At 38.3% G+C, this 23,863-nt stretch overlaps 1 protein-coding gene across 1 annotated transcript in view; it reads right to left on the reverse strand.

Annotated features, from left to right (window-relative positions):
• WWTR1 (WW domain containing transcription regulator 1) overlaps positions 1-23,863 on the reverse strand; it is an 83,463-nt gene that overhangs the window by 25,779 nt on the left and 33,821 nt on the right. Inside the window, exon 2 of the mRNA XM_030028586.1 lies at positions 11,397-11,533. Coding sequence (XP_029884446.1) covers positions 11,397-11,533 — 137 coding nt within the window. The remainder of the gene's footprint in view (positions 1-11,396; positions 11,534-23,863) is intronic.

Raw genomic sequence — 23,863 nt, forward strand, 5'->3', positions numbered from 1 at the left:
CCCAATTTCTTGCGATGCCCCAGCCTACTTGCAGTGCGGAGGGGAAACAGTGGGAAAAAACAGAAAGCCGCAACACTCTGCAAGCTCTGCTCAGGCGTAGCAGTAAGGCTGGTGTGTTGTCAACACTGTTTTAGTCACAAATCCAAACACAGCACCACGGGGGCTGCTATGAAATTAAGTCCATCCCAGCCAAGCCCAGTACAAATGCAGGGTGAGTGCATAGCACTTGCATAGTAAACTAAATGCTTCTGTAAAATACTTTCTGTTCAGATGCAGTACTGATCCGATGTACTCTTTAGCACCTTTCAGTCAGGATGCTGGAAACTAGTAATTCAAAAGGAATATTAAAAAAATCCTTAAGCTCTACCTGAATTCAAGTCTGGGTAAAAAAAGGAAACCACATCTGGATGCAAATGGACATACTGTAGCTCCGCTGAGCTGGCTTCACTGCTGGAGAGGAGATTGCAGGTGTTTCCTAATGTCTCAAACTTTCTGACTGCACGGGGAGACTATGGCAAGGTACCTCTGGGAATAAACCAAAATACACTAGCGAGTGATTTGTGTTTTGCTACATATGAAAAATAACTTCATCGCATACCAATCTTATTATAGATAGCGTCGCATCTTTACACATTGCAAAGGCAAAGGATCTGCTCGTATCGGTCCTGTGTATGCTTCTCCACATTTCATGACAGAAAATACGATTACTTCTTTTCACTGTCTCAAAAAATTTTGAAGTTTCCAACGTATGTAGTCCTGGAATGATACAATTAATATGACTGGACCTTCCACAAAAGAAGTTAAAACCAAGGTTCAGATTTGCTGGAAACCTTTCTTTGTGACCTGTTTTTTACTGAAAGTCATTACATATTTTTACCTATTCTATGCTTGCAAAAATGACACTGAAGTTTACAAGTCTGTACAAATTAAAACACCACCCTACATAGGGCAATTCCAAAAGTCTCAATAGAGTATCCAATTCTTGCTATTATCAACCTCTAGTTTATATATTGGTAATGAAGTCTGATTCTACAGGTAATTACCTGCATCTTCCTAGACATTTTCTTTACAGAATCAACACCATTAAGATCAGTAGTCACATGTGTCTCCCATATAATTGTGCCAACACTTACGATCCCTTAAAATGATTTCCCTCTTCTTTCTCTATCCCACTCCCCCTCTGTGCTTTCTATGCACAACATTATATGTAACATCAGGTAGGTTTTATCCTGCAATGCTATCTACTTGGGCAAAAACCAGCATCCAGGCAGAACTCCAGTCTCCTCAAAAGAAGCATGGAAAAGTATGATATAGTTATTGCAGGACCAAGACTTCTCACTGCTTTTGCATTTTCCACTGTATGAGTTCTTCAAACAACAAGAAAAAAAAAATCGGAATAAACAGTAAATTGCTTTTTTTAACGGTAGAGCTACAATGGCAATGCATGGGGAAAACAAAAAAATATAGTACCTGGAATATTTGAAGCATGTTTGATATGTCTGATATTGTCTAGATTTCAATTAATAGTGAATCTTTAAATACACTAGTTGGAATGAAAAGAACCAACAAAAAATTACCCCTGTGCTATATACATAAGCTTAGTTTGAGAAAAGTTTTCTACCTAACTGCTTTTCCTGGAACTAGTCAACTGAACCAGAGCTGAACTCCTGCACTGAACAGTTCAGTAACACTGTTTTTGAATATAGCTGGTAACTCTGTCACTAAAGATTTGAATGAGTCCAATGAAGTCAAAGGAAATTCTTGTGTCAACTCCAGCGAGCAACTTAACAATGCAATGACATTCTACAAATCTCTGTTCCTTATGATATAATCGTATGGCACCTTTGTTGGGCTATTTATGCAGTTTTATTAATGCCTGCTATTATTTATATTTGAATTCTGAATTTGTATTTGAATGCTATGAGGAACATAATGGAGTTTGGGTTAAAAAAGAAAAACCTGCAGTTCATGCTCCACCTTGACTACCCAATACGAATACTGATTTCAGTACAATGATACTCATCTAATAAATCAGTGACACTTTAACAACTCTTTTCAGCCTGTGGTCTGGGGAGCCTTAGGACCTCTGGACTGTTTTTGAGAGGTCAAAGGTAACTAAGGAAAATCAACTGGTCTTCAGTAAGCTTAAATTCACTAGGCAGGGTTTGGCACTCCCAGGGTAACATTTCTAAGGTTCTGCAAACAAAGGAAAAATATAAAAAACTCAAATCTACCACTCTATAGTAAAGGAGATTGGATGTAACATAGCAGGTGAAAAGTATTCACCATTCTAGCAGACAGACTCAGGGCAGCCTTGAATTCAGTTCTCTTGGGGAAAAACAAATTTATTTTGCAAAATGAAGTCAGTCTCTTCAATAAGCAGCCATTACACAATTTTCCAGCTCAAATGAAAGCAAGTAAAAATGTGGAGTTAAGTTCCAAACCTGGATGGACTATGTGGCCACAGTTTCATTGCAGTCCATGGAATTACAACTATTTAGTTCACATCTCAAGTTAGACCTATGTAATCTTCTTTTTCCAGTTAGATGAAAAATGAAAAAAGTCTTTTATTGCTTTTGTTTGCTTTTAAATTAATGATATGCTAGTGAATTAGGTTTTCTGATATTGTAGAAGACCTTTCTGTTGATGACTTTACTGGATATATACTAAGCAAGGATTATTTTGTGGGCAACAGACTCTGCAAGTTGCAGAAGACAAAACACGCAAGTGTAAATTATTTCTGACATATGCGTTGAACTGACTTACCAACTTTTATTATTTTAGTGTCAGAAGTGTCTGGATGCAGCTGTGGATCTTTTTCTCTACTCTGTTTATAGGCAGTCCAGCGCCTAATTCATATGAACTGGCCAGCGTCAGGTGTCACGCAACACAGTCTGATGAAAAACAAATGTCTATAGAGGTTAAAAAAAAAAAAAAAAAAAAAAAAAAGAACAAACCCACCCATATTACAGTTTTGACTTAGTCACGACATTGTGAAGAAAAAAAGACTAGGCTCCCCTCCTTTTCTCTCTCTGCTTCTGCCAACAAAGAACTGCTTGTTTCACTTATTTCCCAGAAACAGCATTAGCCTTCCAACAAGGTCAGCAAAAAATGCTGCTTTTCAGTTCTGGTGCATTTTGTTCCAAAAATCTGTAAAGTATTAAACCAAAAAGTTGTACTATCCCAGCGCACAGAGACTCCTTTATTCAGATCTCTGGGCTGAAAATAGCTATACAGAAATTTCTCAACAGTTTCAACTGTTATGTTAAGTTCTGTGATATTCACATTTAACTCATCTTTCCCGTCTTCAATGATTCAAGCTTAAAAAATACCCAAATGAACAACCTGCAGGTGCAGCATCAAAGCTATGATTTAGCAGGAAGTTATTTAAAAGATTAGAGATTTACTCTGTAAGCACTTTTAGCAATAAATCAGTAACAACAAATAATGGTGGGGGTTGCTTGACTGGAGAGACAGCTTTAATGCTAATGACCAATAAGTGATGACCATTACTATTTAAAATATTTATTAAATTATTTTTACTTTTGTTTCATGCAATCTTCAGCTTTTGCATTTCATTCACCTTGAAACTATGAAAATAACACTCCGCTTTTGCCCTGGCACATGTTTGGATTACTAATCTTGAAGGGAAATGCTGACACCAACAGGAACTTCTTTGTGTTAAAATTAAAAATTACTAGATTTTGAAACAATACCAACATCTCTTTTGAACACATCAACCATTAACATTTCAGATTTACTAGATAGTCAGTTGCTGGTTTAAAGGTGTGTGTCCTTTGAGCTATCTGGATTTAATTTACCCGATACTGAAGTTAATTCCTATTAGTCTCTGGAACTATTACCCAGTGTCCTTAAAACATAAATAAAATTACTCCATTTGAAATCTCCCTGATAAATTACTTCTTAGAGGTTTTAATTGCAAATAACAAAACCCACCCCCCATTCTTCGTTCTTTTCCAGAGCTGTGTCATAAAACTCTCATTCCCACAGAATGTGCAAGTCCTCTACAATGCTTTCAGCTCTCCTGTAAGTATTATTTCATCAAGCAGAAGCAGGTGCCAAAATTATTCACATTGACCACAACTGAATTGTGTCCGCTTCTTTCAGGATATCCAGTAATTAAAAATGACCTGGAACAGGAAGCCTTTCCACTGTGCAGGTGGTGTGAGGGTATGGGCTACACTGAGGGAAAAACACCTTCCTCTCAATGTTACATATTTGTAGCCAAATTTCCAGCCAATGCAAACCAAGCCTTGCAAGACCTAGACCATTTCATGTATGCTAGTTATCACTAAAATACATACCACCTGTTTTTAAACACTTTGGGATCTGTGTTCTTATCTCCAGAGACTCACTTTAACATGGTAACCAAAACTGCATTTTATCATCCTCAAAACAATAGTAGCTATACCTCTTTTATCATGGCAGGATGTGGAAACTTTGGTTCATGTGTTTATTGCTCTTAGACAGGATTATTGCATTGTTTTATTGGTTGGATTTCCTGGCTGATTAAAAAAAATGAAAGCAGAGGCAAAATGGCATAACTCCCAGTTGTATCCAGACCCAATTAAATTACCATTAGCAATACAGCTGAAAGCTAAACTTTTTAGATTCACGGAAAAAGTTCTACAACACAAACAGTTGTCAGTGTAAGAGGCTCTTCATGTTAAATTCTACTGTGTAATACGTAATATCTTTCCCCTTAGAGAACCAGTCTATTTAATAGTTAAAACTATCCTGCTTGTATCACTTGGGTCATGCCTGTTGGTAGATCTTGATACAGGAAGCTTCTAAGGTAAGGAGCTTTCTCTTTTTCAGTAGGAAAAAAAAAAATAATCAAATAGTTCTTCATCTGGAGTTTGACACAGTAAGTTAATATGGTTGAACTCTCAGGATCAGTGCATACACACTGACCCTAAACAAATTAACTTTAGGCTTTCTACTGTTTTACGCCTGACTTGCTTGATCTATAAAATGGAGATAAGTATTACCAGCTTCTACCAAAGACATGCCATGATGTTTTATTTTTCTTATACTCTATTATTTACACACGATCTGATCAGGTGAAAGTGCAGGTGTCAAGTGCAAACAAAAGTACATGTAGCACCTTTCTCTCCCTGCCAGAAATTGTTCTTTATTCTTAAGTGTGTATTACACATTCTGAAACTCCACCATCCAGTGTTGACGATACAACACCCATTGTCTTTATGGTGCCAGCCTCCTACCTGATGAAAGCATGAGAATTCCACCAGGACCCTCTAATCTGTCACAAAGGTTTTCAAGACCTGATCGCATAAAGCCCTGAGCACCTGGTCTGATCTCATAGCTGACTGCTTTGAGCAGGAGGTTGGGTTAGAGTTCTCCCAAGGCCCCTTCCCACCTGAATTATTCTCATGGCTACAACCTTATATTTTGCAAGGCCCCAACCCTCAGCCATGTGGGAAAACTCATCCAGCTTCTTTCCTTACCTCAGAATAGGCATCCTTACTTTTGCAAGCTCATAACATTCTTACCTTCTAGCAGCTGTCCCTCAATTCATTACACCTGAATGTGTTCACAGTTTCTTATAATACCCCTTTGAGGATGCCACTAGCAGCTAACTGATAAAAAACAAGCAGTACAGAGATAAATTAAAACAATCTGCCCCAATGTGCTGGGTTTGGCTGGGAGAGAGTTCATTTTCTTCATAGTAGCTGGTATGGGGCTATGTTTTGGATTTGTGCTGAAAACAGTGTTGATAACACAGGGGTGTGTTAGTTACTGCTGAGCAGTGCTGACACAGAGCCAAGGCCTTTTCTGCTTCTCACCCCACCAGCGAGCAGGCTGGAGGGGCACAAGAAGTTGGGAGGGGACACAGCTGGGACAGCTGACCCCAACTGACCCAAGGGATATTCCAGACCATATGATGTCATACTCAGCCTATAAAGGTGGGGGAAGAAGGAGGAAGGGGGGATGTTCGGAGTGATCGTGTTTGTCTTCCCAAGTCACCGTTACATAGTGTGATGGAGCCCTGCTTTCCTGGAGATGGCTGAACACCTGCCTGTCCATGGGAAGTGGTGAATTAATTCCTTGTTTTGCTTTGCTTGCGTGCGCAGCTTTTGCTTTACCTATTGAACTGCCTTTATCTCAACCCATGAGTTTTCTTGCTTTTACCCTTCCGATTCTGTCCCCCGTCCCGCTGGGGGGGAGCGAGCGGCTGCGTGGGGCTGAGCTGCCGGCTGGGGCTCAACCGTGACACCCAGATACAGACAGAGTATGGGAACACTGGAAACCTCAGGAATTAGAATGTTAAGCATCTTTATGATTTTTTTTCCCCTCAAATACACGTATTAATGAATTCATTTTGACAGAACCTGAGAGAACATGTAGTTATGAGGTATTATGTCAGTGCTCAGAATTAAGAGTGATCCAGGTACATTTTCTGAAGGCAGGATTAGCTGGGCCAATAGACACTATGCACTAAGACAATAATTTACAAGTTATGAAATTACCAAGTTATCAACCATCATCATAGGACAGCCCAGGTTGCAAGGGACCTTGAAAGATCATCTTACATGGAAAATAATAGATTATGAGGAAAAAAACAGATATGGTAAGGGAAGATGGCTCAGCTCTAATGCATAAGGGATCTATACAAACACAGCTCTGATTGTCTCTTTGCTTCACCCCTTGTCACTTCTTCCCTCACAGCCAGCTCATACATGACTGCAGCTTTTAAAAGCCTTTCCACCCATCAATCCTGTCTCCATGCAAAGTCTGATGAGTCACACAAGTCCTCTTGTGTACCAGAAGTGGAAAATGCAAAGTGGTAAACCAGGTATGCATTTCTGTTATTGCTGATGCTGGACTGTCCACTGTGAAGAGAGGCAAAGATGACAGTGGTAGCCAGGGACTAGGGAGCATCAGGGACGTCCAGCCTGGTTGGATTTCAGTGAGTTTAGTTAGACCAAACACGCATTTTAATCACAGTTTCTAGTTAGATAAATTGAAAGCCCCTATCCACACCCAAATAAACTCAAAGGCATTTTACAAAGTCGCAGAGTGCCCAAAACTCTCAAACCACCAAACTCCGGGCACTACTTAAGGCGCAGCTTAGTCACCCACACAGGACCTCGAATAACCGTGCCTTGCAGTCTGCAACTGGTATTTGTTCTAAGGCCTAAATTCTACAACCGACTGTACCATGATGTATGCCACTTTACCCAGAAGGTTTTCTGAGTTCTTTTGCGGATAGACTGTGTTCTTTTCATATGAGCTTTTTAAGGAACTCATGCATATAAATTCAAGCTAATTTATATAGAAAACATAAATACTATCAGAGGATTTTATTATTTTATGTCAAAATAAGTTGCAAACTGTTAAACTTGAAAAACATTTAAATGAAGACCAGATTGTGCTCACCAACTGGATGAATAGTACAATCACGAAAGAAATCTCTTTAAAACAGTTCGAAGGAAGCAGGATGAAAATAACAATGGTTTTGAGTGTTGCATAATGTAGCATAGAGAAAGACTACATAACAAGCAGCATTTAATTAAAAATTGTTACCAAGAAACTCTTACAAGGATCTAATTTTTTCCCCTAAATCTTGCTACACATAGCCAAAAACCATCCTCCAGAATCTTCTTACACCAGTGACTGCCATTAAGGCAGAATAGCTTCCCTAGCTTGGACTAAGGCACTTCCGGAGAACAATTTAGTCATTTAAGTCAGGCAGTAGTTTAACCTTTAGCTTAGGCGCAATGCAAATGCTCTCTCCTTCCTTTCATTCACAGGAAGTCCATGGAGCTCCATCTCCTAATTCAGGGACCTAGGTTAGATGCCTAAAATAAGGGTGCACAAATACCCCTCCTTCCACATATGGTCTTTGATTCTACCACAGTAACGAAGTTGACTGGCAATAGATAGTTAATACCTTATCAATCAGCTGAAAAAGACTACGTTTCAGAATGGGCAGAAAACTAATACACGTGCAGATTCAGCACCAAAGTAAATGGGTTTTATGAAGTACTTATGAAGACACAAAAAATACAGTGATTCTGTCTGTCTTCAGTCAGTGGCTGATCATTTTCCCTGTTGCATTCCAACAACAGAACATATAGTTACAAGATTCCTGTTGATGTTGTCCTTTCCTTAGCATATCCATCTACAAACTGTCTTAGAAGAAGAACAAAGGTAAAATATTTAGAAAAAGCAGACTGACAAGTCTGAATGTATGCTAACCTGCAACAATATGCTTTCAATCTCTGGGATAAATTTCCCTTTTCATTCATGAAACTTAACTGAATTTAGTGGTGGTGTGTAAATGAGCATAGAAACCTGCCTAGCATGTATTAGTTTTCTGTAAATTTAACAAGATGCATCAAAGGAAGAAATACCTTCAGATGCCTTTGTTATGTAACATTTAAAAAGCAATGCTTTAAATGTTAGTGACAAAACTAACACTGCTTAAGTTATAAGAAAACCAGTATGTGTAGCTCATAAATAGACAACATAAAACCACAGTAAGAAAAAAGGTAGAAAAATACAGCAGATTTTTTAAGGTATGTCTACTAATTTCAATCAACCTTCACTATGTTTCTCTATGTCTCAAGCATAGGCATACTATGATTTGGTATCACTTAGTCACACTCTGTGATTTTGATAGAATGTTTATAAGTGCCTTTGTACACTTTCCAGCAAATATTGCTGAAAGGAGTTTATAAACCAAAGCAACAAACTGTACAGAACAGACTGTATTTTCCATCTCTTCAGAAGAAGCAAAGCAAGGAAAACACATGTGTTAGCAATTGGAAGTGCAGACCAGTATGCAGACCTGGAATACTTAAATCCTTTTCTTTTAAGTGGCTCATCTTCAAAAGAAAAACTTCTTTTAATTCCTACAGTACCAAAAAATGCTAAGGCAAAAGACAGATGCGTAGACTTCATTTGCTAAAAAGTTACAAAATTATGACCAGAAGAGTGGCTTAACTTGGTATCCAGTTTCCATTTCTTCTCTGATGTCTGTAAGATGTTGGCACAATCACTTCTGGCTTAGAGGTCTGACTGCCAGACCAACAAATTGCTCACTTCAATGTCTCAGCAGACCCAAGAAAGCAGGTTTAGCAGTAACACAGTTAGCATCACAAAAGAGCAGAAAGGCCCCTCCTTTTGGCCAAGATAATTTCAAAATAGAGACATTCTACTTTAGTACTGGAAACTGCACTCACATGTATTTTAAACTGTCACATGAAGTATTCAGAGGCTACAGTATTCTGTTCAGATTATTGCAATCTTGTAATTTCTGTGTTTCTAGATTAAATCTTTTAAAATATATTTTTAAAGAAAATAGTGTCACACTTGGTATGTTCAAACAGGTGGATTAGAAAATCAGGGACTGTGATGCTGAATTTAATAATACAGTGCTGAAAGTGCTACTCGGCTGTGCAAACAGATTTGCTTGCTTCCAAAGTGTCACAGCAAGCCTTTTGAAAGCCACTAGAATGAGAAAAAGTTCACCAAAACATATTGACAAAATATTTTCTCAATTAAATAAATATGAACACTGTGGAAATTTTTACGCAGTATTTCTAGTGGGCTAATGTTTAGGAGTTTCAGTCACAGATATGAAGCACTATGCCAAGCACTGTACAAATACCTACCAAAAGTGGAACCTCATCTATAAATGTGATGGATACTGAATGAAATATAGTCTGTATTTGATGTGACAGATTTTGAAGTCTGTGGAAATGCCCCTGTTGAGGACCTGAAGTACCTTCAAGAACAGACTGTCACTTAGGTGTATGCTTTTATTTCTAATCCTTTGTATCCTGAGAAAGACCCTTCCCTAAAATTCAGTATACAAGTATTTCAGTACAGGATTTGGCTTTGATTCACTTCCACTGACAAACTGGGGGAAAAAGCTTGCTGTACACTGTCCTGATTTATGGTACCCCCTTTGTTTTTTAATTAGAGAGAATATAACAGATGTCAACATAAGCTGAGGAGTTGGTATGAACAAAAAACCCCACTGTCCTATTCCTACATCTTGGCCATTTCAGAATTGCTATAAACAGATTGACCTAAATGCAGCTGTGGTTTGAAGCAACATGCGCAGAGCAACTGTTAGTTTTACCATGCAGTGTGACACACTGCAGTACACCCTAACCTTTCAGATTTTACTTAGGTTTCTTCTTCAGATATCCACTCTCATGATACAATTTGCTACTGTCCACTGAATCACATAACATAACCAACACTTTTTATTGAATATATTCAAGCAGGACAGCTGTTGAGAGAAAGGTAGAAGAAAGAACTGAAGTTAGTTACTTCAGGGGACAGCCTAGGTGTTTATTATAAACTTAAGACAAAAGTAATATGTTTATTGCATTACTGCTATTGGTGACCGTTGGCAGCCAAACGTTTTCCATTTCCTTGGTACGTGAAGAGACAGCCCTGATCAACCACACTGCAAATGAATAATCATGAAATCATGAGACCAACTTACCAAAAGTTAATCTGAACAAGAATCTGGTCTGTGTTTTTAAAACTACCTACTTGACATAGTTTTGTGATCTTGAGCCTGTAAGCTGACCTATCTGTTACTCATTTCCTTGAGTGGTAGAAAAGTTAAAGCTGCAGAAGTGAAATATTAGGGATTATTTGTAATTCTCAAATATGCACAAAAATGTTTTCTTCCATTTACGTATTTTCTTTAAAATTTTCAGAGTTTTCATGGCTTTATTTTCACTAAGGCTCATATCTGGCAAAATCAGAGGAATGTAAGTTGATGTTTAAATTTAACCTTGAAGTGCTAAACAGGAACAGCAATGAAACCACACCATTTATAGAAAGTCTTTAGGTAATTCACACTGTAAAATAGCCTTTTTAGTAATTTGCAAGTAGCTTCCAGTGCAGAACCTAACTATGCAAAAAAAACCCCACCACTGGAAACAAACAAACAAGCAAACCAGCTACAACGTCTGACCTGAAGAAACACAGGAAAGACTGCAGACAGATTATCTAACAGCACTCCGCACAGTAAGCTTTGAAAATTATATGGTGGGCTTGTAGAGGCTTTACACCACCTCTGAATAAAAAAGCACAGCAAGAGCTTATTTTTCTATGTTCAATACTACATCAAAAATTTGTTACAGACACTCTAAAATAAAATGCATGAGATGTTAGAACTTCAGCTCAAACAGTACCAATTCACTTGCTGCCAACTCTACAGAGGGAAAAATAAGAAAAGGAAGTGGAGAACATACTGTTAGGCCTGACAGCAGAATCAGAGCTACCCTTCTTGAAGCAAAAATTACTTTGGCAAACAAATTAGTAAAAGGTGGCTCTCATCTCTCTTTTGTATTTTCACCACAGAGATGACATCCAGTACTCACCGAGATTTGGCTGAGACATTGCCATAGACCTCTGTGGTATTGGTGTGGAAGTAGCTGCAGGATGGTGGCTCATGTGATTCAGCGGTTGGTTCATAGTTTTTCGAGGATCTTGCCATGTTGTAATTTTTTCTATGTGACTGAGAAAGAAAAGATAAAACACAAGCTTAACACAAAATACCCGAGTATATTATATACACAGTTAGGCATAATGTCATGGAAGTCGTATTTGCTTTTCTTATCCCACATTTTTCTACCCTTCTTATCTCACCCTAACCCACTTGAAATTATCTATGATCTCATCATTTATTTTTTCTTCTGATCATCTGCCCTGCCATTCTAACTTTTTATGCGCTACTGTTGAATAATTACTTTTACTTGAACGATTGGTGGATTCTATTACAATACTGAAAATCTGTAATACACACTCATCTTCCAGATTATTTAATTGTCCAAAAGTTGTTTACTCTTGTCCTACCAATCTTTTTCTACATATTCAAACATATGGCCATTCTCCATTCAGCAACGTATGGTCATTTTTGAAAAGACAAGTGTTTGTCTTGCCAAATTCAACTGCTTTGTTCCTTACCACACCATGAAAACTAGTCTGTCTGTATGTCTCCAAGAATATCAGAATATATTCTCATTACCAAAAGGGGCAGATTATGTCCTCATGACTCACGTGTAATCGCCAATTCTTCTGTAAAGGCATTAACAGTTTTTATTGCAATGTAGTCAATGTAGGTCAACAACGTATCTACCACTCTAGTATGTAAACCCTCATTTACCTATATTACCCTGAAAACAATGGAGTAGTGCATAAATCTGCATGTGATTTTACAGTGAGATAACTATAAAATGTGATCTCTAAAATATTTCTTGCCACAGAATACAGCGGAAAAGGAACTGTGGTTTTGTTGCAACTGAAGGTTTTCACTGAAATGCATTGGTTTTGGAAGAAACTTATCAGGACAAGGATTTTAAGGATCAGCATGTAATTCTATCTGAAACAAGAAAAGACAAGGGAACTATCTTAACGCAATCAATAATCTGGTATCTCTCTAGGGACTGCCTGGTTCCACGCCCAGCTTTCGCCCAACTCACTGACCAGGCTACTGATTATTGGCTGGACTTGGGATGGGTTTTCCTCTGTGGTTTTTGTTAGAAAACTTTAAAAGAGGCAAGTCTTTGAAAAGAACGTGTAAAGAAGGACAAAAATTTAAATATTCTGTGTCTGCAAACCCCTTCCAATACACCTGTCATAAAAGCACAGTCTAACATCATCTTTACTGAACTAAGTCTCAGGCTCGTCATTGCTACTTTCACCTACATTACTAGCATTGCCATTACTGCTGTGACCACTCCACATCTTCAGACTCAGCTGATTGCCAGTATTATTTCACAAGCAAGTTTCCGTCTATTGTGATGTTACCACGTCCAAACTCTTTACAGTAAGTGTCTGATATTACAAAAAATAATGTGAATTACAAGCAGGAAAAAAAAAACAAACCACCTGAACCATTTTTTAAAGAATGGAAAAAAAGTGACACTGTTTTTATTTAGTCCATAGCCATTTTCATTTCCTAATACTTTACATTTAATGTACAGTTCCAAAACTGTAACTGAAGATCAAACTTTCACTTCGATGCTTGTCTAAAACTCAGCCTCTAAGCTGTTGAGTCACTTCTTTTCTTCATAGTTTCTAGAATATTTGTTATCATTCACAGTGAAACCACCCACCATTGCTTCTCCCAAGCATTAAAACACTTTATTCTCCCCTCATTGTAAACCTTTACTATATTTTAGCTTTTCTTCTTTTACTCTTACTTTCCAAGTATAAGAATTCTTGTATCCAGTTCAGTTAAATGATCTTTTTCCAAAATGAAGGAATGGCATTCTGAATGGAAGATGCTGCTACAGCAATAAATTGGGCAATGTTTTCTGTTAAGTCCTAATTGTGCCTAAATGAGATTAAAAGCTTTTTTATTTAAAGTTCCATTGTTTTGTTTCTCTGGCATTGTAATTCAAGTAAAGAAGCTACACTTAATCAAAGCTATGAATTTTGGAATACCAACATATAATAGAAAAGATTTTTCCCCAAATAGTGCGAAACATGTTTTTAAGTGCAAGCTTTAGTGATAAAACAAATACTGCCTTGATGAAGCTTGTATCAAAACACATTTCTGACTTCAAAGCATTTTTTTTACATATGATGTAAAATTTAAGTAAAAAGGTTAAAATTAGATCAGACTTTTTTTCCTGTAATGTTCATCTCTCAAAACTGAAAGCACAAATTCCTGTTAGGAAAACTTGAAGCACAAGTTAAAGTATTTATGAAGTCAGCTGTATTAAGCAATCTGTAACTTGTTTGAACGTATTCCTCACTCTAACTACAAATCCAAAACCTTCAACTAGAACTGCCAATTACATAAAATGAGCAATAACAGGAAGTGCTCTTAACAAAGACACACTAGAATACCAAAACGGTCAACTTCAAAAATTCTTTTCTGTTATCAAAGTTCCCTTCAGCAGTAAGATTCTCATATTTCATGGGCATTGAAAGACAACAAAGTATGTTCATTTTTTGATTCAGGTGAGAACTATGAACACATGCAGAGTCATGCGAGTTCATACTTAAGATTTTGAGGATCCCTCCATTTTAAGTATTTGGGAAAAGAGAACAAGTCTACCCAGTACAGTCCTTGGTCGCCCTCATAGTAAAAGAGTGTTTTCTGATGTTCAGAGGGAACCTCCTCTGTTTCAGTTCGTGCCCATTGCCTCTGGTCCTGTCAATTAAAAAGGTTGGATGTAACAGCCTGCAGTGAACCAAGCAGATGGAAGCTAATTCATGCATTTCACTCTAGTGTTCAACTGAAGTGTGTAGCACAAGACAGTCCCTGGCAAAATCTTTAGTTTGTTTCGGGGAAAGAAAGATCCGAGTCTTGCAGTTCATGCTGAACCATGCTCAGCACTGTCAGCCACTCATGGGTGCAGGGTTTGGCACTAGACATGGCTTTAATTCCAAAGGTGTGAAATACTACCTTTAGTCAACAGGACAAGCATTTTTCTTCCAGCACTGTCTTCAAACCCACAAATCTCAGCAGGAAGTACCACACAAATCTTTAAAATTGGGCAGTGGGTAGGACTTGCCAGTTTTAGTTCTAACTTTTGCTGAGGTCCTGTTCTTTAAATTGTTGCTACAGCTACCTAATTTCCCACCCCAGTATTGCCAGCTGTTATTTAATTTATTTATTTATATTTATTTTTAATTGTGTCTTCTTGCCTGAATGGTGGAAGATAACAACCATGTCACAGTGATGCAGCACTATCTCCAGGCACCAGCCCTGGTGACATCATGGCTATGTCACAACAGGCAGCCACCAGCTCCCAGAACTAGCCTGGCGGTGTCATTGGCTGTGTCACAGCAGACAGAACATTGGTGGTGGCCATGTCACAGGGCAGTTGTTGCTGACATGGGTGGCCCAGGATGAGTATTTTATACTCGTTGCGAGTTGCAACAGACCAGGCTGGCAGACAAGTAGCCAGGTGAACAAGGGCTGAGAGGAGAGGGCAGGGGAGGGAATGGCAGGGGCTGCCCACGGTGGCAGAGGGTGGCTGCTCCTCCTTTGTGGCTTCTGAAGCACTGAATTCACCAGAAGTTTTGCTACAGATGCCAATGGAAAGTGGGTCATATCCTTTTAATTTTGCACAGATTCACAGCATTGCAGATATTTAGGAAGGAGCATAGTAGCAGGAATGCTTGGTTGCAGTTGGCAGTCTATGACAATAACTATGAATTTTTTTGTCTTTTAATACAGGGTCATTTGGTTTACTTTATTGAAACTGTAAAAAATTTTGAATCATATAGGATTTAGGTAACAGAAGTCATTAGTTAGTTTATATCACGCTGACAGTAAACATCGTTAGCTCAGCAAAATCCTGTCCAAATAATGACTTTGAAAAAAAACTTTCCAAGAACAGTACTATGTTAATATTATCCTCAATATACTTTAAAAACCAGAGAGTCAAGCAATAGTTACTCTTTTAGAAACACGTTTGGCATAACACTTCCTGTTGAAACACTTCGTTTCTCATCACCAAATTAGGATGAAACGAGCTGTAGTTCTGTAAAGGAGCTTTTCTCCACATTGTACCACGAGACAATTCTCCATCCCTTTCTTGTTGTTTTAAAATATGCCCACTTAAAATGCCCTGCCTACAAAGGATTACGAGGAAGAGCTCTGACATTTGTTTTCCCTGAAGTATGTGTCTTTTCTCAGTTATTGACATAGTGAGGCAGTCAGCGTTAATCCAAGGCAGCCAGCATTAAGCCAGCACAAAACATGAAGCAGCACATAATCTAGAATCAATAAACAAGGAAGTAATTTCTGTTAATATCTTTCTAGGATGTATCTTTATTGCCTTGCAGATTTTCTCCTTTTTCAGTTGAAATAAGAGTTGCAGATTAAAAATACGCAATCAAGTTTTAATAAATTCATAAAGCCTCTTCTCACATAAGAAGTCCTTGTAAGAAAAGATAAAAACGTTCTGCAAATCGCTAGGCAAAGCAACCAGCCATGAAACTGTAGCTGAAAACTAATACTCTTGTTCAAAATATCTTTTATCCTTTTTATAGAGAAAACAATCTGTACTTTAATTACACATGTGAGAAGCAGGGCAATGACAACCATTTAGCAACGGTTCTTAACTCACAGAACAACTGAAAAATTGATTAAAAAACGTAAGGATCATAGATCTAAAAAAATTCAGCTGCATTTAAAACAAAACAAAACACAGGAATTTTCTGTGTAAACATGGTAACTTCTCAGCAGCCATAGCCAGGATCCACAAGTGGCCTTGCTTACCCTTCCTGGTGCCATCCTGGCAGTGCACAAACATATCTTCTTCATTAAAAAACATGCAGACAGAGTGTCTGAAACAGAAGCCTCAAAAATATGGCATTGATATTATGATTCAAGATCAAGTAATGGCTGGTTGTTACTAGAATTTATTACTATGACCACTAAACTAATTTGGTTTTATCCAGTTATTAAAGAAAAGGCTGTTAAACATTAGACAATGCTAATTTAACAACTTAAGATAGTAGAACTGAAACCCCGACAAATCCCTACTATCAGACTAAGATTCTAAAATAAAGGGCTTGGTTTCAGGCCAGAGAAGTCTCCCCCCACCCCGATTTCCACTGTTCATGTAAATTCCCCCCCCTTTATTTATACACAGGTATAGAAAAGGTTATGTGAAACCCTTGGAGAAACAGGTACCAGTTCATTCCACTTGAAATGCATTGGATTTATACTGGGATAACAAGATTTTGGCCCACTATCTTTTTATTTATACAAGAGAATAACAGAAAATGTAGCAGTGACAGAAATTAGCCTTTTTTAGATCCTTAGAGCCTCCTGGGTATCAGAACTGACAAAATTCAACCCAGAACACCCTCCTTTTTCTTAAAGGCCAATGCGTGAAACATTAAACATTACAGGTGGATTTCAAACACTAAAATGCAGAATACTGTCTAAAATCCAGGGTCGGCATCATTAAAATCAATTCAAAGACAGTTACCAGTCTACAATCACCAAATGACAGGTGGCTCCCATCCATAACCCTGTTGCAAACGTTCAGCAACGCACACTGTGTTGAGTAGCCAGATCAGACTCAGTCACAATGAGCAGGCGTTAAGAGTAGTATTTAGCTCTGGACTTTCCATAGGACTGCTTTTTGGTTTTTTTTTAAAAAGTATGATACAGGCCAATGTTAGAATAAGTCAGACTGAACTGTGATTTCATGACTGGCTGAGGACAACCCAAGTCCATGCTGCTGCTGACAGGGGAAGTCCCATGTCCCCAGCCATGTCTTCTCATCCCTTTTCTTGGGCTGACACTAGTGATCCCGCAGTCGTGCAGTCTGCCAGATTGGGCTAAGCAAACTCTTATGGCTAATACTAATTTCTGTTTTGCCGATTCTGTTTTTGCTGGATGCTCATCCAACCAGCTGTATGGTTGCATGAGGAAGGGAGACGCAATTCAGAGCCTTAGTGGCAGAAAAGCAGCATTTCTGGTTGTGAAACCATACCCTTTTATCACTGTTTATTTCAACCCTGGAAAAAAATAATTTCGCTCACGTGTGAAATTTCATTGTAATGAAAACCATTTCTTCAGCTATGAAATGTGTATCTGTACACAAGAAAGAATAAGACTATGGAGAGAACCCCTAAATATCCTTATCTGGGATTGTATTAATCCATCTGTTCCTTGTTCTATTATTTCCAGAACTATTAATCCCAGAAGGATTTTTTTCTTAGCATACATTACATAGCCTTACAACAATGAGACAGCAAACAAAGCTTCAGGCAAAGGCAAGTAACATAGGCTAGAAATTTTGCCTTCATTGCTAAACTGTACCACATGGGTGACCCGCCTGGAAGACAGTAACATTTTTACTTCCCCCAACATCTGAGCTTTACACTGGTACTGGACAAAGATTAAGCATTTCACCTCCACTGTGTTAAACCTCTGGTCTAATTGTCCCCTAAGGCACTGACTTGTATGCTAGTTTTACCTGCTTTATCAATGGAATCATATTGTTATAAAACACTTTACACACTTAATTCTGGTGTAGCAGCATCTATATAGAAGGATCACCTATTACAATAAATCTGTCTAAATTAATAAATACCACAAAAACATCTTTCATTCAGTCAGTCCTAAGAGCTATATTCTGTTTCTGTAAGTTTCCACCTCCCTTGAGAAAAAAGTATTTTTCTATAATTGTTAGTTTATGCTTTTAATTTTTGCATAATTTTCTGTAAATGATAATAACATTTTAATTTTCAAAAGTTTTTCATAAAATAGCTCCAAAGTTATGTAAATAATATTTTTCAGTTTCCCTTGTCATTTTTACTTTCCTTTTCCTCTAAAAGGCAGGGGGAGAGGAAAATAAGAGATGGACCAATAACATGAGTTTTGTTTAGAAATGTATATGAATAAAAAGTGCCAATCACATTTAAACACACTTTCTGTAACAAGTATTACTATACTGATTGCTCAACCAAAGATGAAGCTAAAACTCAATGTCAGAACAATTCTGAAAAAGACTAATTTTATGAATGCTCTAAATCTCTTAATTATTTGCTTTTTTATTATTATTATATTCTACTATTATTATCTATCTATTATTACCTCTTTTATTGCATGACATCTTCTGTTTATCATCTACACACATTATCCAAAGAGACAGCCTAAAACTTTGGGAGAGAATTAGTGAAACAGTTCTTTGCTATAAATTTTGAAGGTAACTGCCTCCATCACATGTGTATGAATACAAAGAGGAGGAGCCCCAAACTTTAAAGAGATCTTGCCTAACCTATAATATTGAAGCTTCACTATGAAGTAGAGAGAACTGCTATGTAGGAATGTAACGAACTTTTAAGACTTGTTTTCATAAGATTCTTATTTGAGGAATATTCAAACACATGAGAAAGTATCCCCAAAATACATATTCAAATTCTCACTTTCAAGTTTTTCAGAAGCAATCTTTGCATTTCTTATTATTATAAATCCTAGTGTGAGAGCAGGCCATTTCTCAACAAGGTCTTCATAAATAAGAAGGGTAGGAGAGACATTAATTTTATCTTCTATTTCTGCATCACAGATGAGACTGATGGAGGTTCTTAGGCAAACGAGAAGTTTCAGTGCTCCCACTGAAATCAGTGAAACTTAAATATTTACAAATCAAATGAGATATACCAAGTATCTGTCAAACATGACACAGAACATGCTATTATAAATGCCGCCCCCTAAGCTGCCCAAATCACAGCATTTACACCCATAAAGTCCTATGGTGCAAAAGCTCAGTAAGTGGTAAATTGTATCCTAATGGTGGCCCCTCATCAGAGAAAAATGAAATCAAAGCTCAGAGCTAAACAACTCAGTATTTTACCAGGACTTTTTGATTCTGTTCCACCTGTTGTACCTTAGGCTTTTGTTAAATGCTTCCTGTTTGGGTGTCTGCTTCCCACTTCGAAATGCCAATGTTCCTCAGAATTTGTGCTACTGCTGTGTACTGCATTTTTTTAACTGCTAGGCTCTAATCCCCGACTTCCACTGCAGCCTTGCCAAGACAGCTCAGTTAGTTTAAATTAGCAAGCAGCAGCATGAAGTATACTAATTCTCTTTCTGCTTGTACTAACTCCAACAAATGTATGTCAGCGGGTTCTATTTTCAGACCATATTTTTCTTCCCTAGTATTAGGAAATTCAAATCTACCCATCTAAAAAGGTTTAAGGGGAATTGAAGAGAAAGAACTGACTTGAAATACATTATTCCGTAAGTGTGCTCTCACCTGAAATAACACAAACTTAAAGAGTTTGGCTAACACTGTAGTACTTGTACCGGGTCCTTTATCAGGGCTTTGTCATACAGACTGAGAGAGTGGATTTTGCGGCTGAGCCACATGAAAGTAAAGCTGCTTCAGGGCAAGTGGGAAGCTGATGACTCATCAGCACGAACAGCCCTCATGTTCTGACTCATTAACTGCTCCAAAACAGGGCCACAGCTCACACTGCCTTGGAGCACATCCAGTCATCCGCTTCCGGCTACACCACCATGGCTAAACATTGGGAAATCTGTTTACATCTCTGCAAGCAGAGCCAAATCGTTGCCCAACTTTTTCTCTCTGTCCCTCTGTTCCTTGTAAACAAAGAAGGGACAAAAAGGAAACTTGTCTCAAGTAAGAGTCCACTCACAGCGCTTTGACACTGCGTGATGTGGCAGATATACTTTTATACAGATGGAAAGTTTTTTAAATTTAAGAAAATTACCTTGGGGCCACAACATCCTAGTCTATTATGTGAGCTGACTTATGGTACTGCAGTGCAATTTCTGGTAAAACTACAGCCAGAGCCAAGCCACACAGTATTTCAGTAACCGTTATCATGCAGGATCTAGCAGCAAGAGAGAAATTGTGTGTAAGGTTTAAGTGCCTTAGAAACTTACTTTAAAACATGCTGGTATAAAACAATCTATTGACACAAACCAGAGATGCTCCCAGTAACTACAGGAACAGCTTCCCCCTCCTGCCCTGCCAGTGGCCACATTCTCACCTCTCACAAGGCAAGGTGGGTTTTCTCCCCTGCCCAGAACTAGTAATTTTGGCCCTCTCCCTGATCCTGATGAAAGCAACCATTAGTATCACAAGTCAGCTGGCCCAGGATTCTTGAGAGATCATGACCTACACGAGCAGCCTGCTTTCACGGTGACCACCAGTTCAGCATGGCCCCAGCGTAGCCTGAAGACAACTAGCGGAAATAACAAAGAAAAATTCATGTTCATTTTCATTAAAGCCTTCCCCTGTGTAGGGGCTAACCCACAAGGGTGCTAAGCATTCAGCCCTTCAAAACATAAAAGGTTCAGCAGAGTTCAAAGTAATCACCTGTTTGCAGTTGTCATGGTTTAACCCCAGCCAGCAACTAGGCACCACGCAGCCGCTCATTCACTTCCCCCGCACCCAGTGGGATGGGGAGGAGAATTGAAAAAAAGTAGTAGTAACTTGTGGGTTGGGATAAGAATGATTTAATAACTGAAGTAAAATTAAATATAATACTAACAATAATAATAGCTCACCACCCACTAACCAATGCCCAAGCAGCAATCTGTGCCTCCCGGCCAACTCCCCCTTGTTTGTATACTGAGCATGACGTCCTATGGTATGGAATATCCCTTTGGCCAGTTCGGGTCAGCTGTCCTGGCCATGCTCTCTCCCAGCTCCTTGTACACCTGCTTGCTGGCAGAGCATGGGAAACTGAAAAATCCTTAACTTAGGATAAGTACTACTTAGCAACAACTAAAACATCAGTATGTTATCAACACTATTCTCACACTAAATCCAAAACACACTGTACCAGCTACTAAGAAGAAAATTAACTCTATCCCAGCTGAAACCAGGACAGCAGTATACTTTGTGAGGCCAAACACAATGTCACAGTCAGTTCTGCACCTTGCTCATTCCGATCCTCTGCTACCTCCTTAGGTCAGTTGGTACAACTGGTTTAGGCTATGGACAGCAACTCAAATCAGCAAAGCGATGCAGATTAAAACCAGACCTAATAAAAATAATTAATACATTGGATCAATTTAGGACAACTTAAGGCTCGGTAAAAAAGTTAGGAGTGATTCGTCAAGGCAGGAACTCTTCACACATTTCCTCATGGACTGTCACATTGGGCTAGATAAAATGTCAGCTTTCCAGAGATAAGGCCTTCAGCAGAGACCTGCATGCAACTTCCCCCCCAACAGCTAGTCTGACACAAGAGCCCACTGTCCCTGGACATTCATCCCTGCACTCCCAGTGCAGTTTGCTGCCTCCCGCCTTCAGTTATGCTACAGTTTTGTGGGACTGCACTATAATCTAGATTCACAAAATTAAGCGGGTTAAAAAGAACCCTGAATAAGGAGGTAACTGATCAAGCAGTTGCATTTGCTTACCTTTAAACATGCAAAGTCCCCTCACCTATTTCTCAGCAACTGTCTTTTATAATCCAATAAGGTGACTTATGGCAGAGATGAAAGGAACCTGTACTATTGCTAATTAATGTTGTCATTTCCTTCACAAGACAAGCGGGGGCCTGTTCAGGATACTGTGCACCTCAGATATTTAGGCACTCACTCCCTGCCCAAAAGGAGCTTAGAGGACTAACCTCACACCACAAAGGGCAATTGCTAAACAGAAGTGCGTTTGTTTGTGCTCCTGAATGCACATACATCTATTTCTGTGAAAAAAAGAATCACGACTGACCGCTTTCCAATCATTTTCTAAGTTAAATTTATTTTAAAACCTCGGTCTAATTCAAATATTCAACAACTATTGGTCTGGGAAAAAATTCATACAGTACATTCACATTAAGAAAAAAATAGTGAATATCAAGAGCAAAAAAAGACGTCATCCTGCATACATGACTGAGAATGTGTGTTAGCATACTTATTAATTATGGTGGTGCCTACTAGCCATATCTTTGTTTGCACCAAATGATAAATGCCAATTGTTTACTGTACACATCAGCCCTGGTACATTCATGCATCTCTAAAAAAACTTGTCAACTGCCTGAGGGCAGACAGTGAACCCACCACTGAGACAGTCCCTTATTTCCTCTCCTACAGGAGAGTATTCAAACAGAGTAGCTTGCTTTCATCTTTCCCAGTACCTTTTATACAACAGTAACTTTTACCACATCAGTCCCATCTGCAAATGGTTCACTGGTTTTCTGTTATTCCAGGTTCCATTCAAACTGACTTCTCATTTTAGAATTGTCAATGTACTTGATCCAGCCAATTTCACAGTACTTTAACATCTAATTCCCCTCCTTCTGTCCTTTGCTCATCTAGCTTTGGCTTGATCTCTCTCTCTTCAAAAAATTTGTCTCAAGCAGACAAGGCACTAGGTTTTGGGTTTGTTTTGTTTTGTTTTGTTTTTTTTGCAACTCTTTCCATTGGAAGAAACATCCTCTATGGCTTTGCCTTGTGAGCTCCCTCAAAATTCTTAAATATTCTTAAATATTTTCTCCTTTGCTCTACTTTTAAACTTATTTCACACTCTAGTCCCTTTCACTAGGGTTTGACTTCACAACTGCACAAAATCAGCTTTAGATGGCATTTAGTGCAGATTGTTTTAAAGAGCCTATCTACTAAAAGGGAAATGGACAAACAGATATGAGTTTGGTGAGCTGTGCTGCAGATTGGAGAGAAAGGAAATACCCTTACTAAGAAGCAGAAATAAACAAACAACTAAAAATCTCAGCTTCTTGCTAAATTATTTCAGAAAAGTTGGGGGGGGGGGGGGGGGGGGGAGGCAGTGTACATCTTGTATTCTCAGTGGCCAGAACAAAGATCCTTTTTCTTGGACTATAAACTCTGGCTAGCTTTTCACAGTCTTTGTTATATTTGAGCGAGTTGGGGAACAGTTGATTTGGGTTGTTCACAGATAATTAGTTTGGAAGAGTCTGGTTTGGTTTTTGCTTACTGTTAGAGACATCAGATACATAAATATGTTTCTAGCTCCAAAACAGTTTTGACATAAAAGCTATTTACAAGAAATCTTCTTTCTACTCCCTGGGTTTTACTAAACATTGAATATTTCAAAAAATGTTTCTTCCAGGCTTCATGCAGTATAAATTTTATAGCCTTTTTTCTAAATATGGCATTGTTAAAGATATTGTAAAAGCTATTTTGCCACCTGCAGTTCACTTCAAGTTAAATTTATTTTAAGCCTTGCCATTTTTTCATGTCAGTTATTCCTTGCTAAGTGGAGTTATATAGCATTAAAAGAGAAAGCGTAAAGGTACCAAAATTAACTCTCTGATTTTTCACGGTAATGTAGATGGAATCAACATTTGAAAAGCTAATCTACCCATTCTACCAGTTAAACTGCATAGTACTTTAAGATTTTCAAATGCTAAG

This window comes from Aquila chrysaetos, chromosome 10, assembly GCF_900496995.4.
Source record: "Aquila chrysaetos chrysaetos chromosome 10, bAquChr1.4, whole genome shotgun sequence".
Taxonomy (NCBI): domain Eukaryota; kingdom Metazoa; phylum Chordata; class Aves; order Accipitriformes; family Accipitridae; genus Aquila; species Aquila chrysaetos.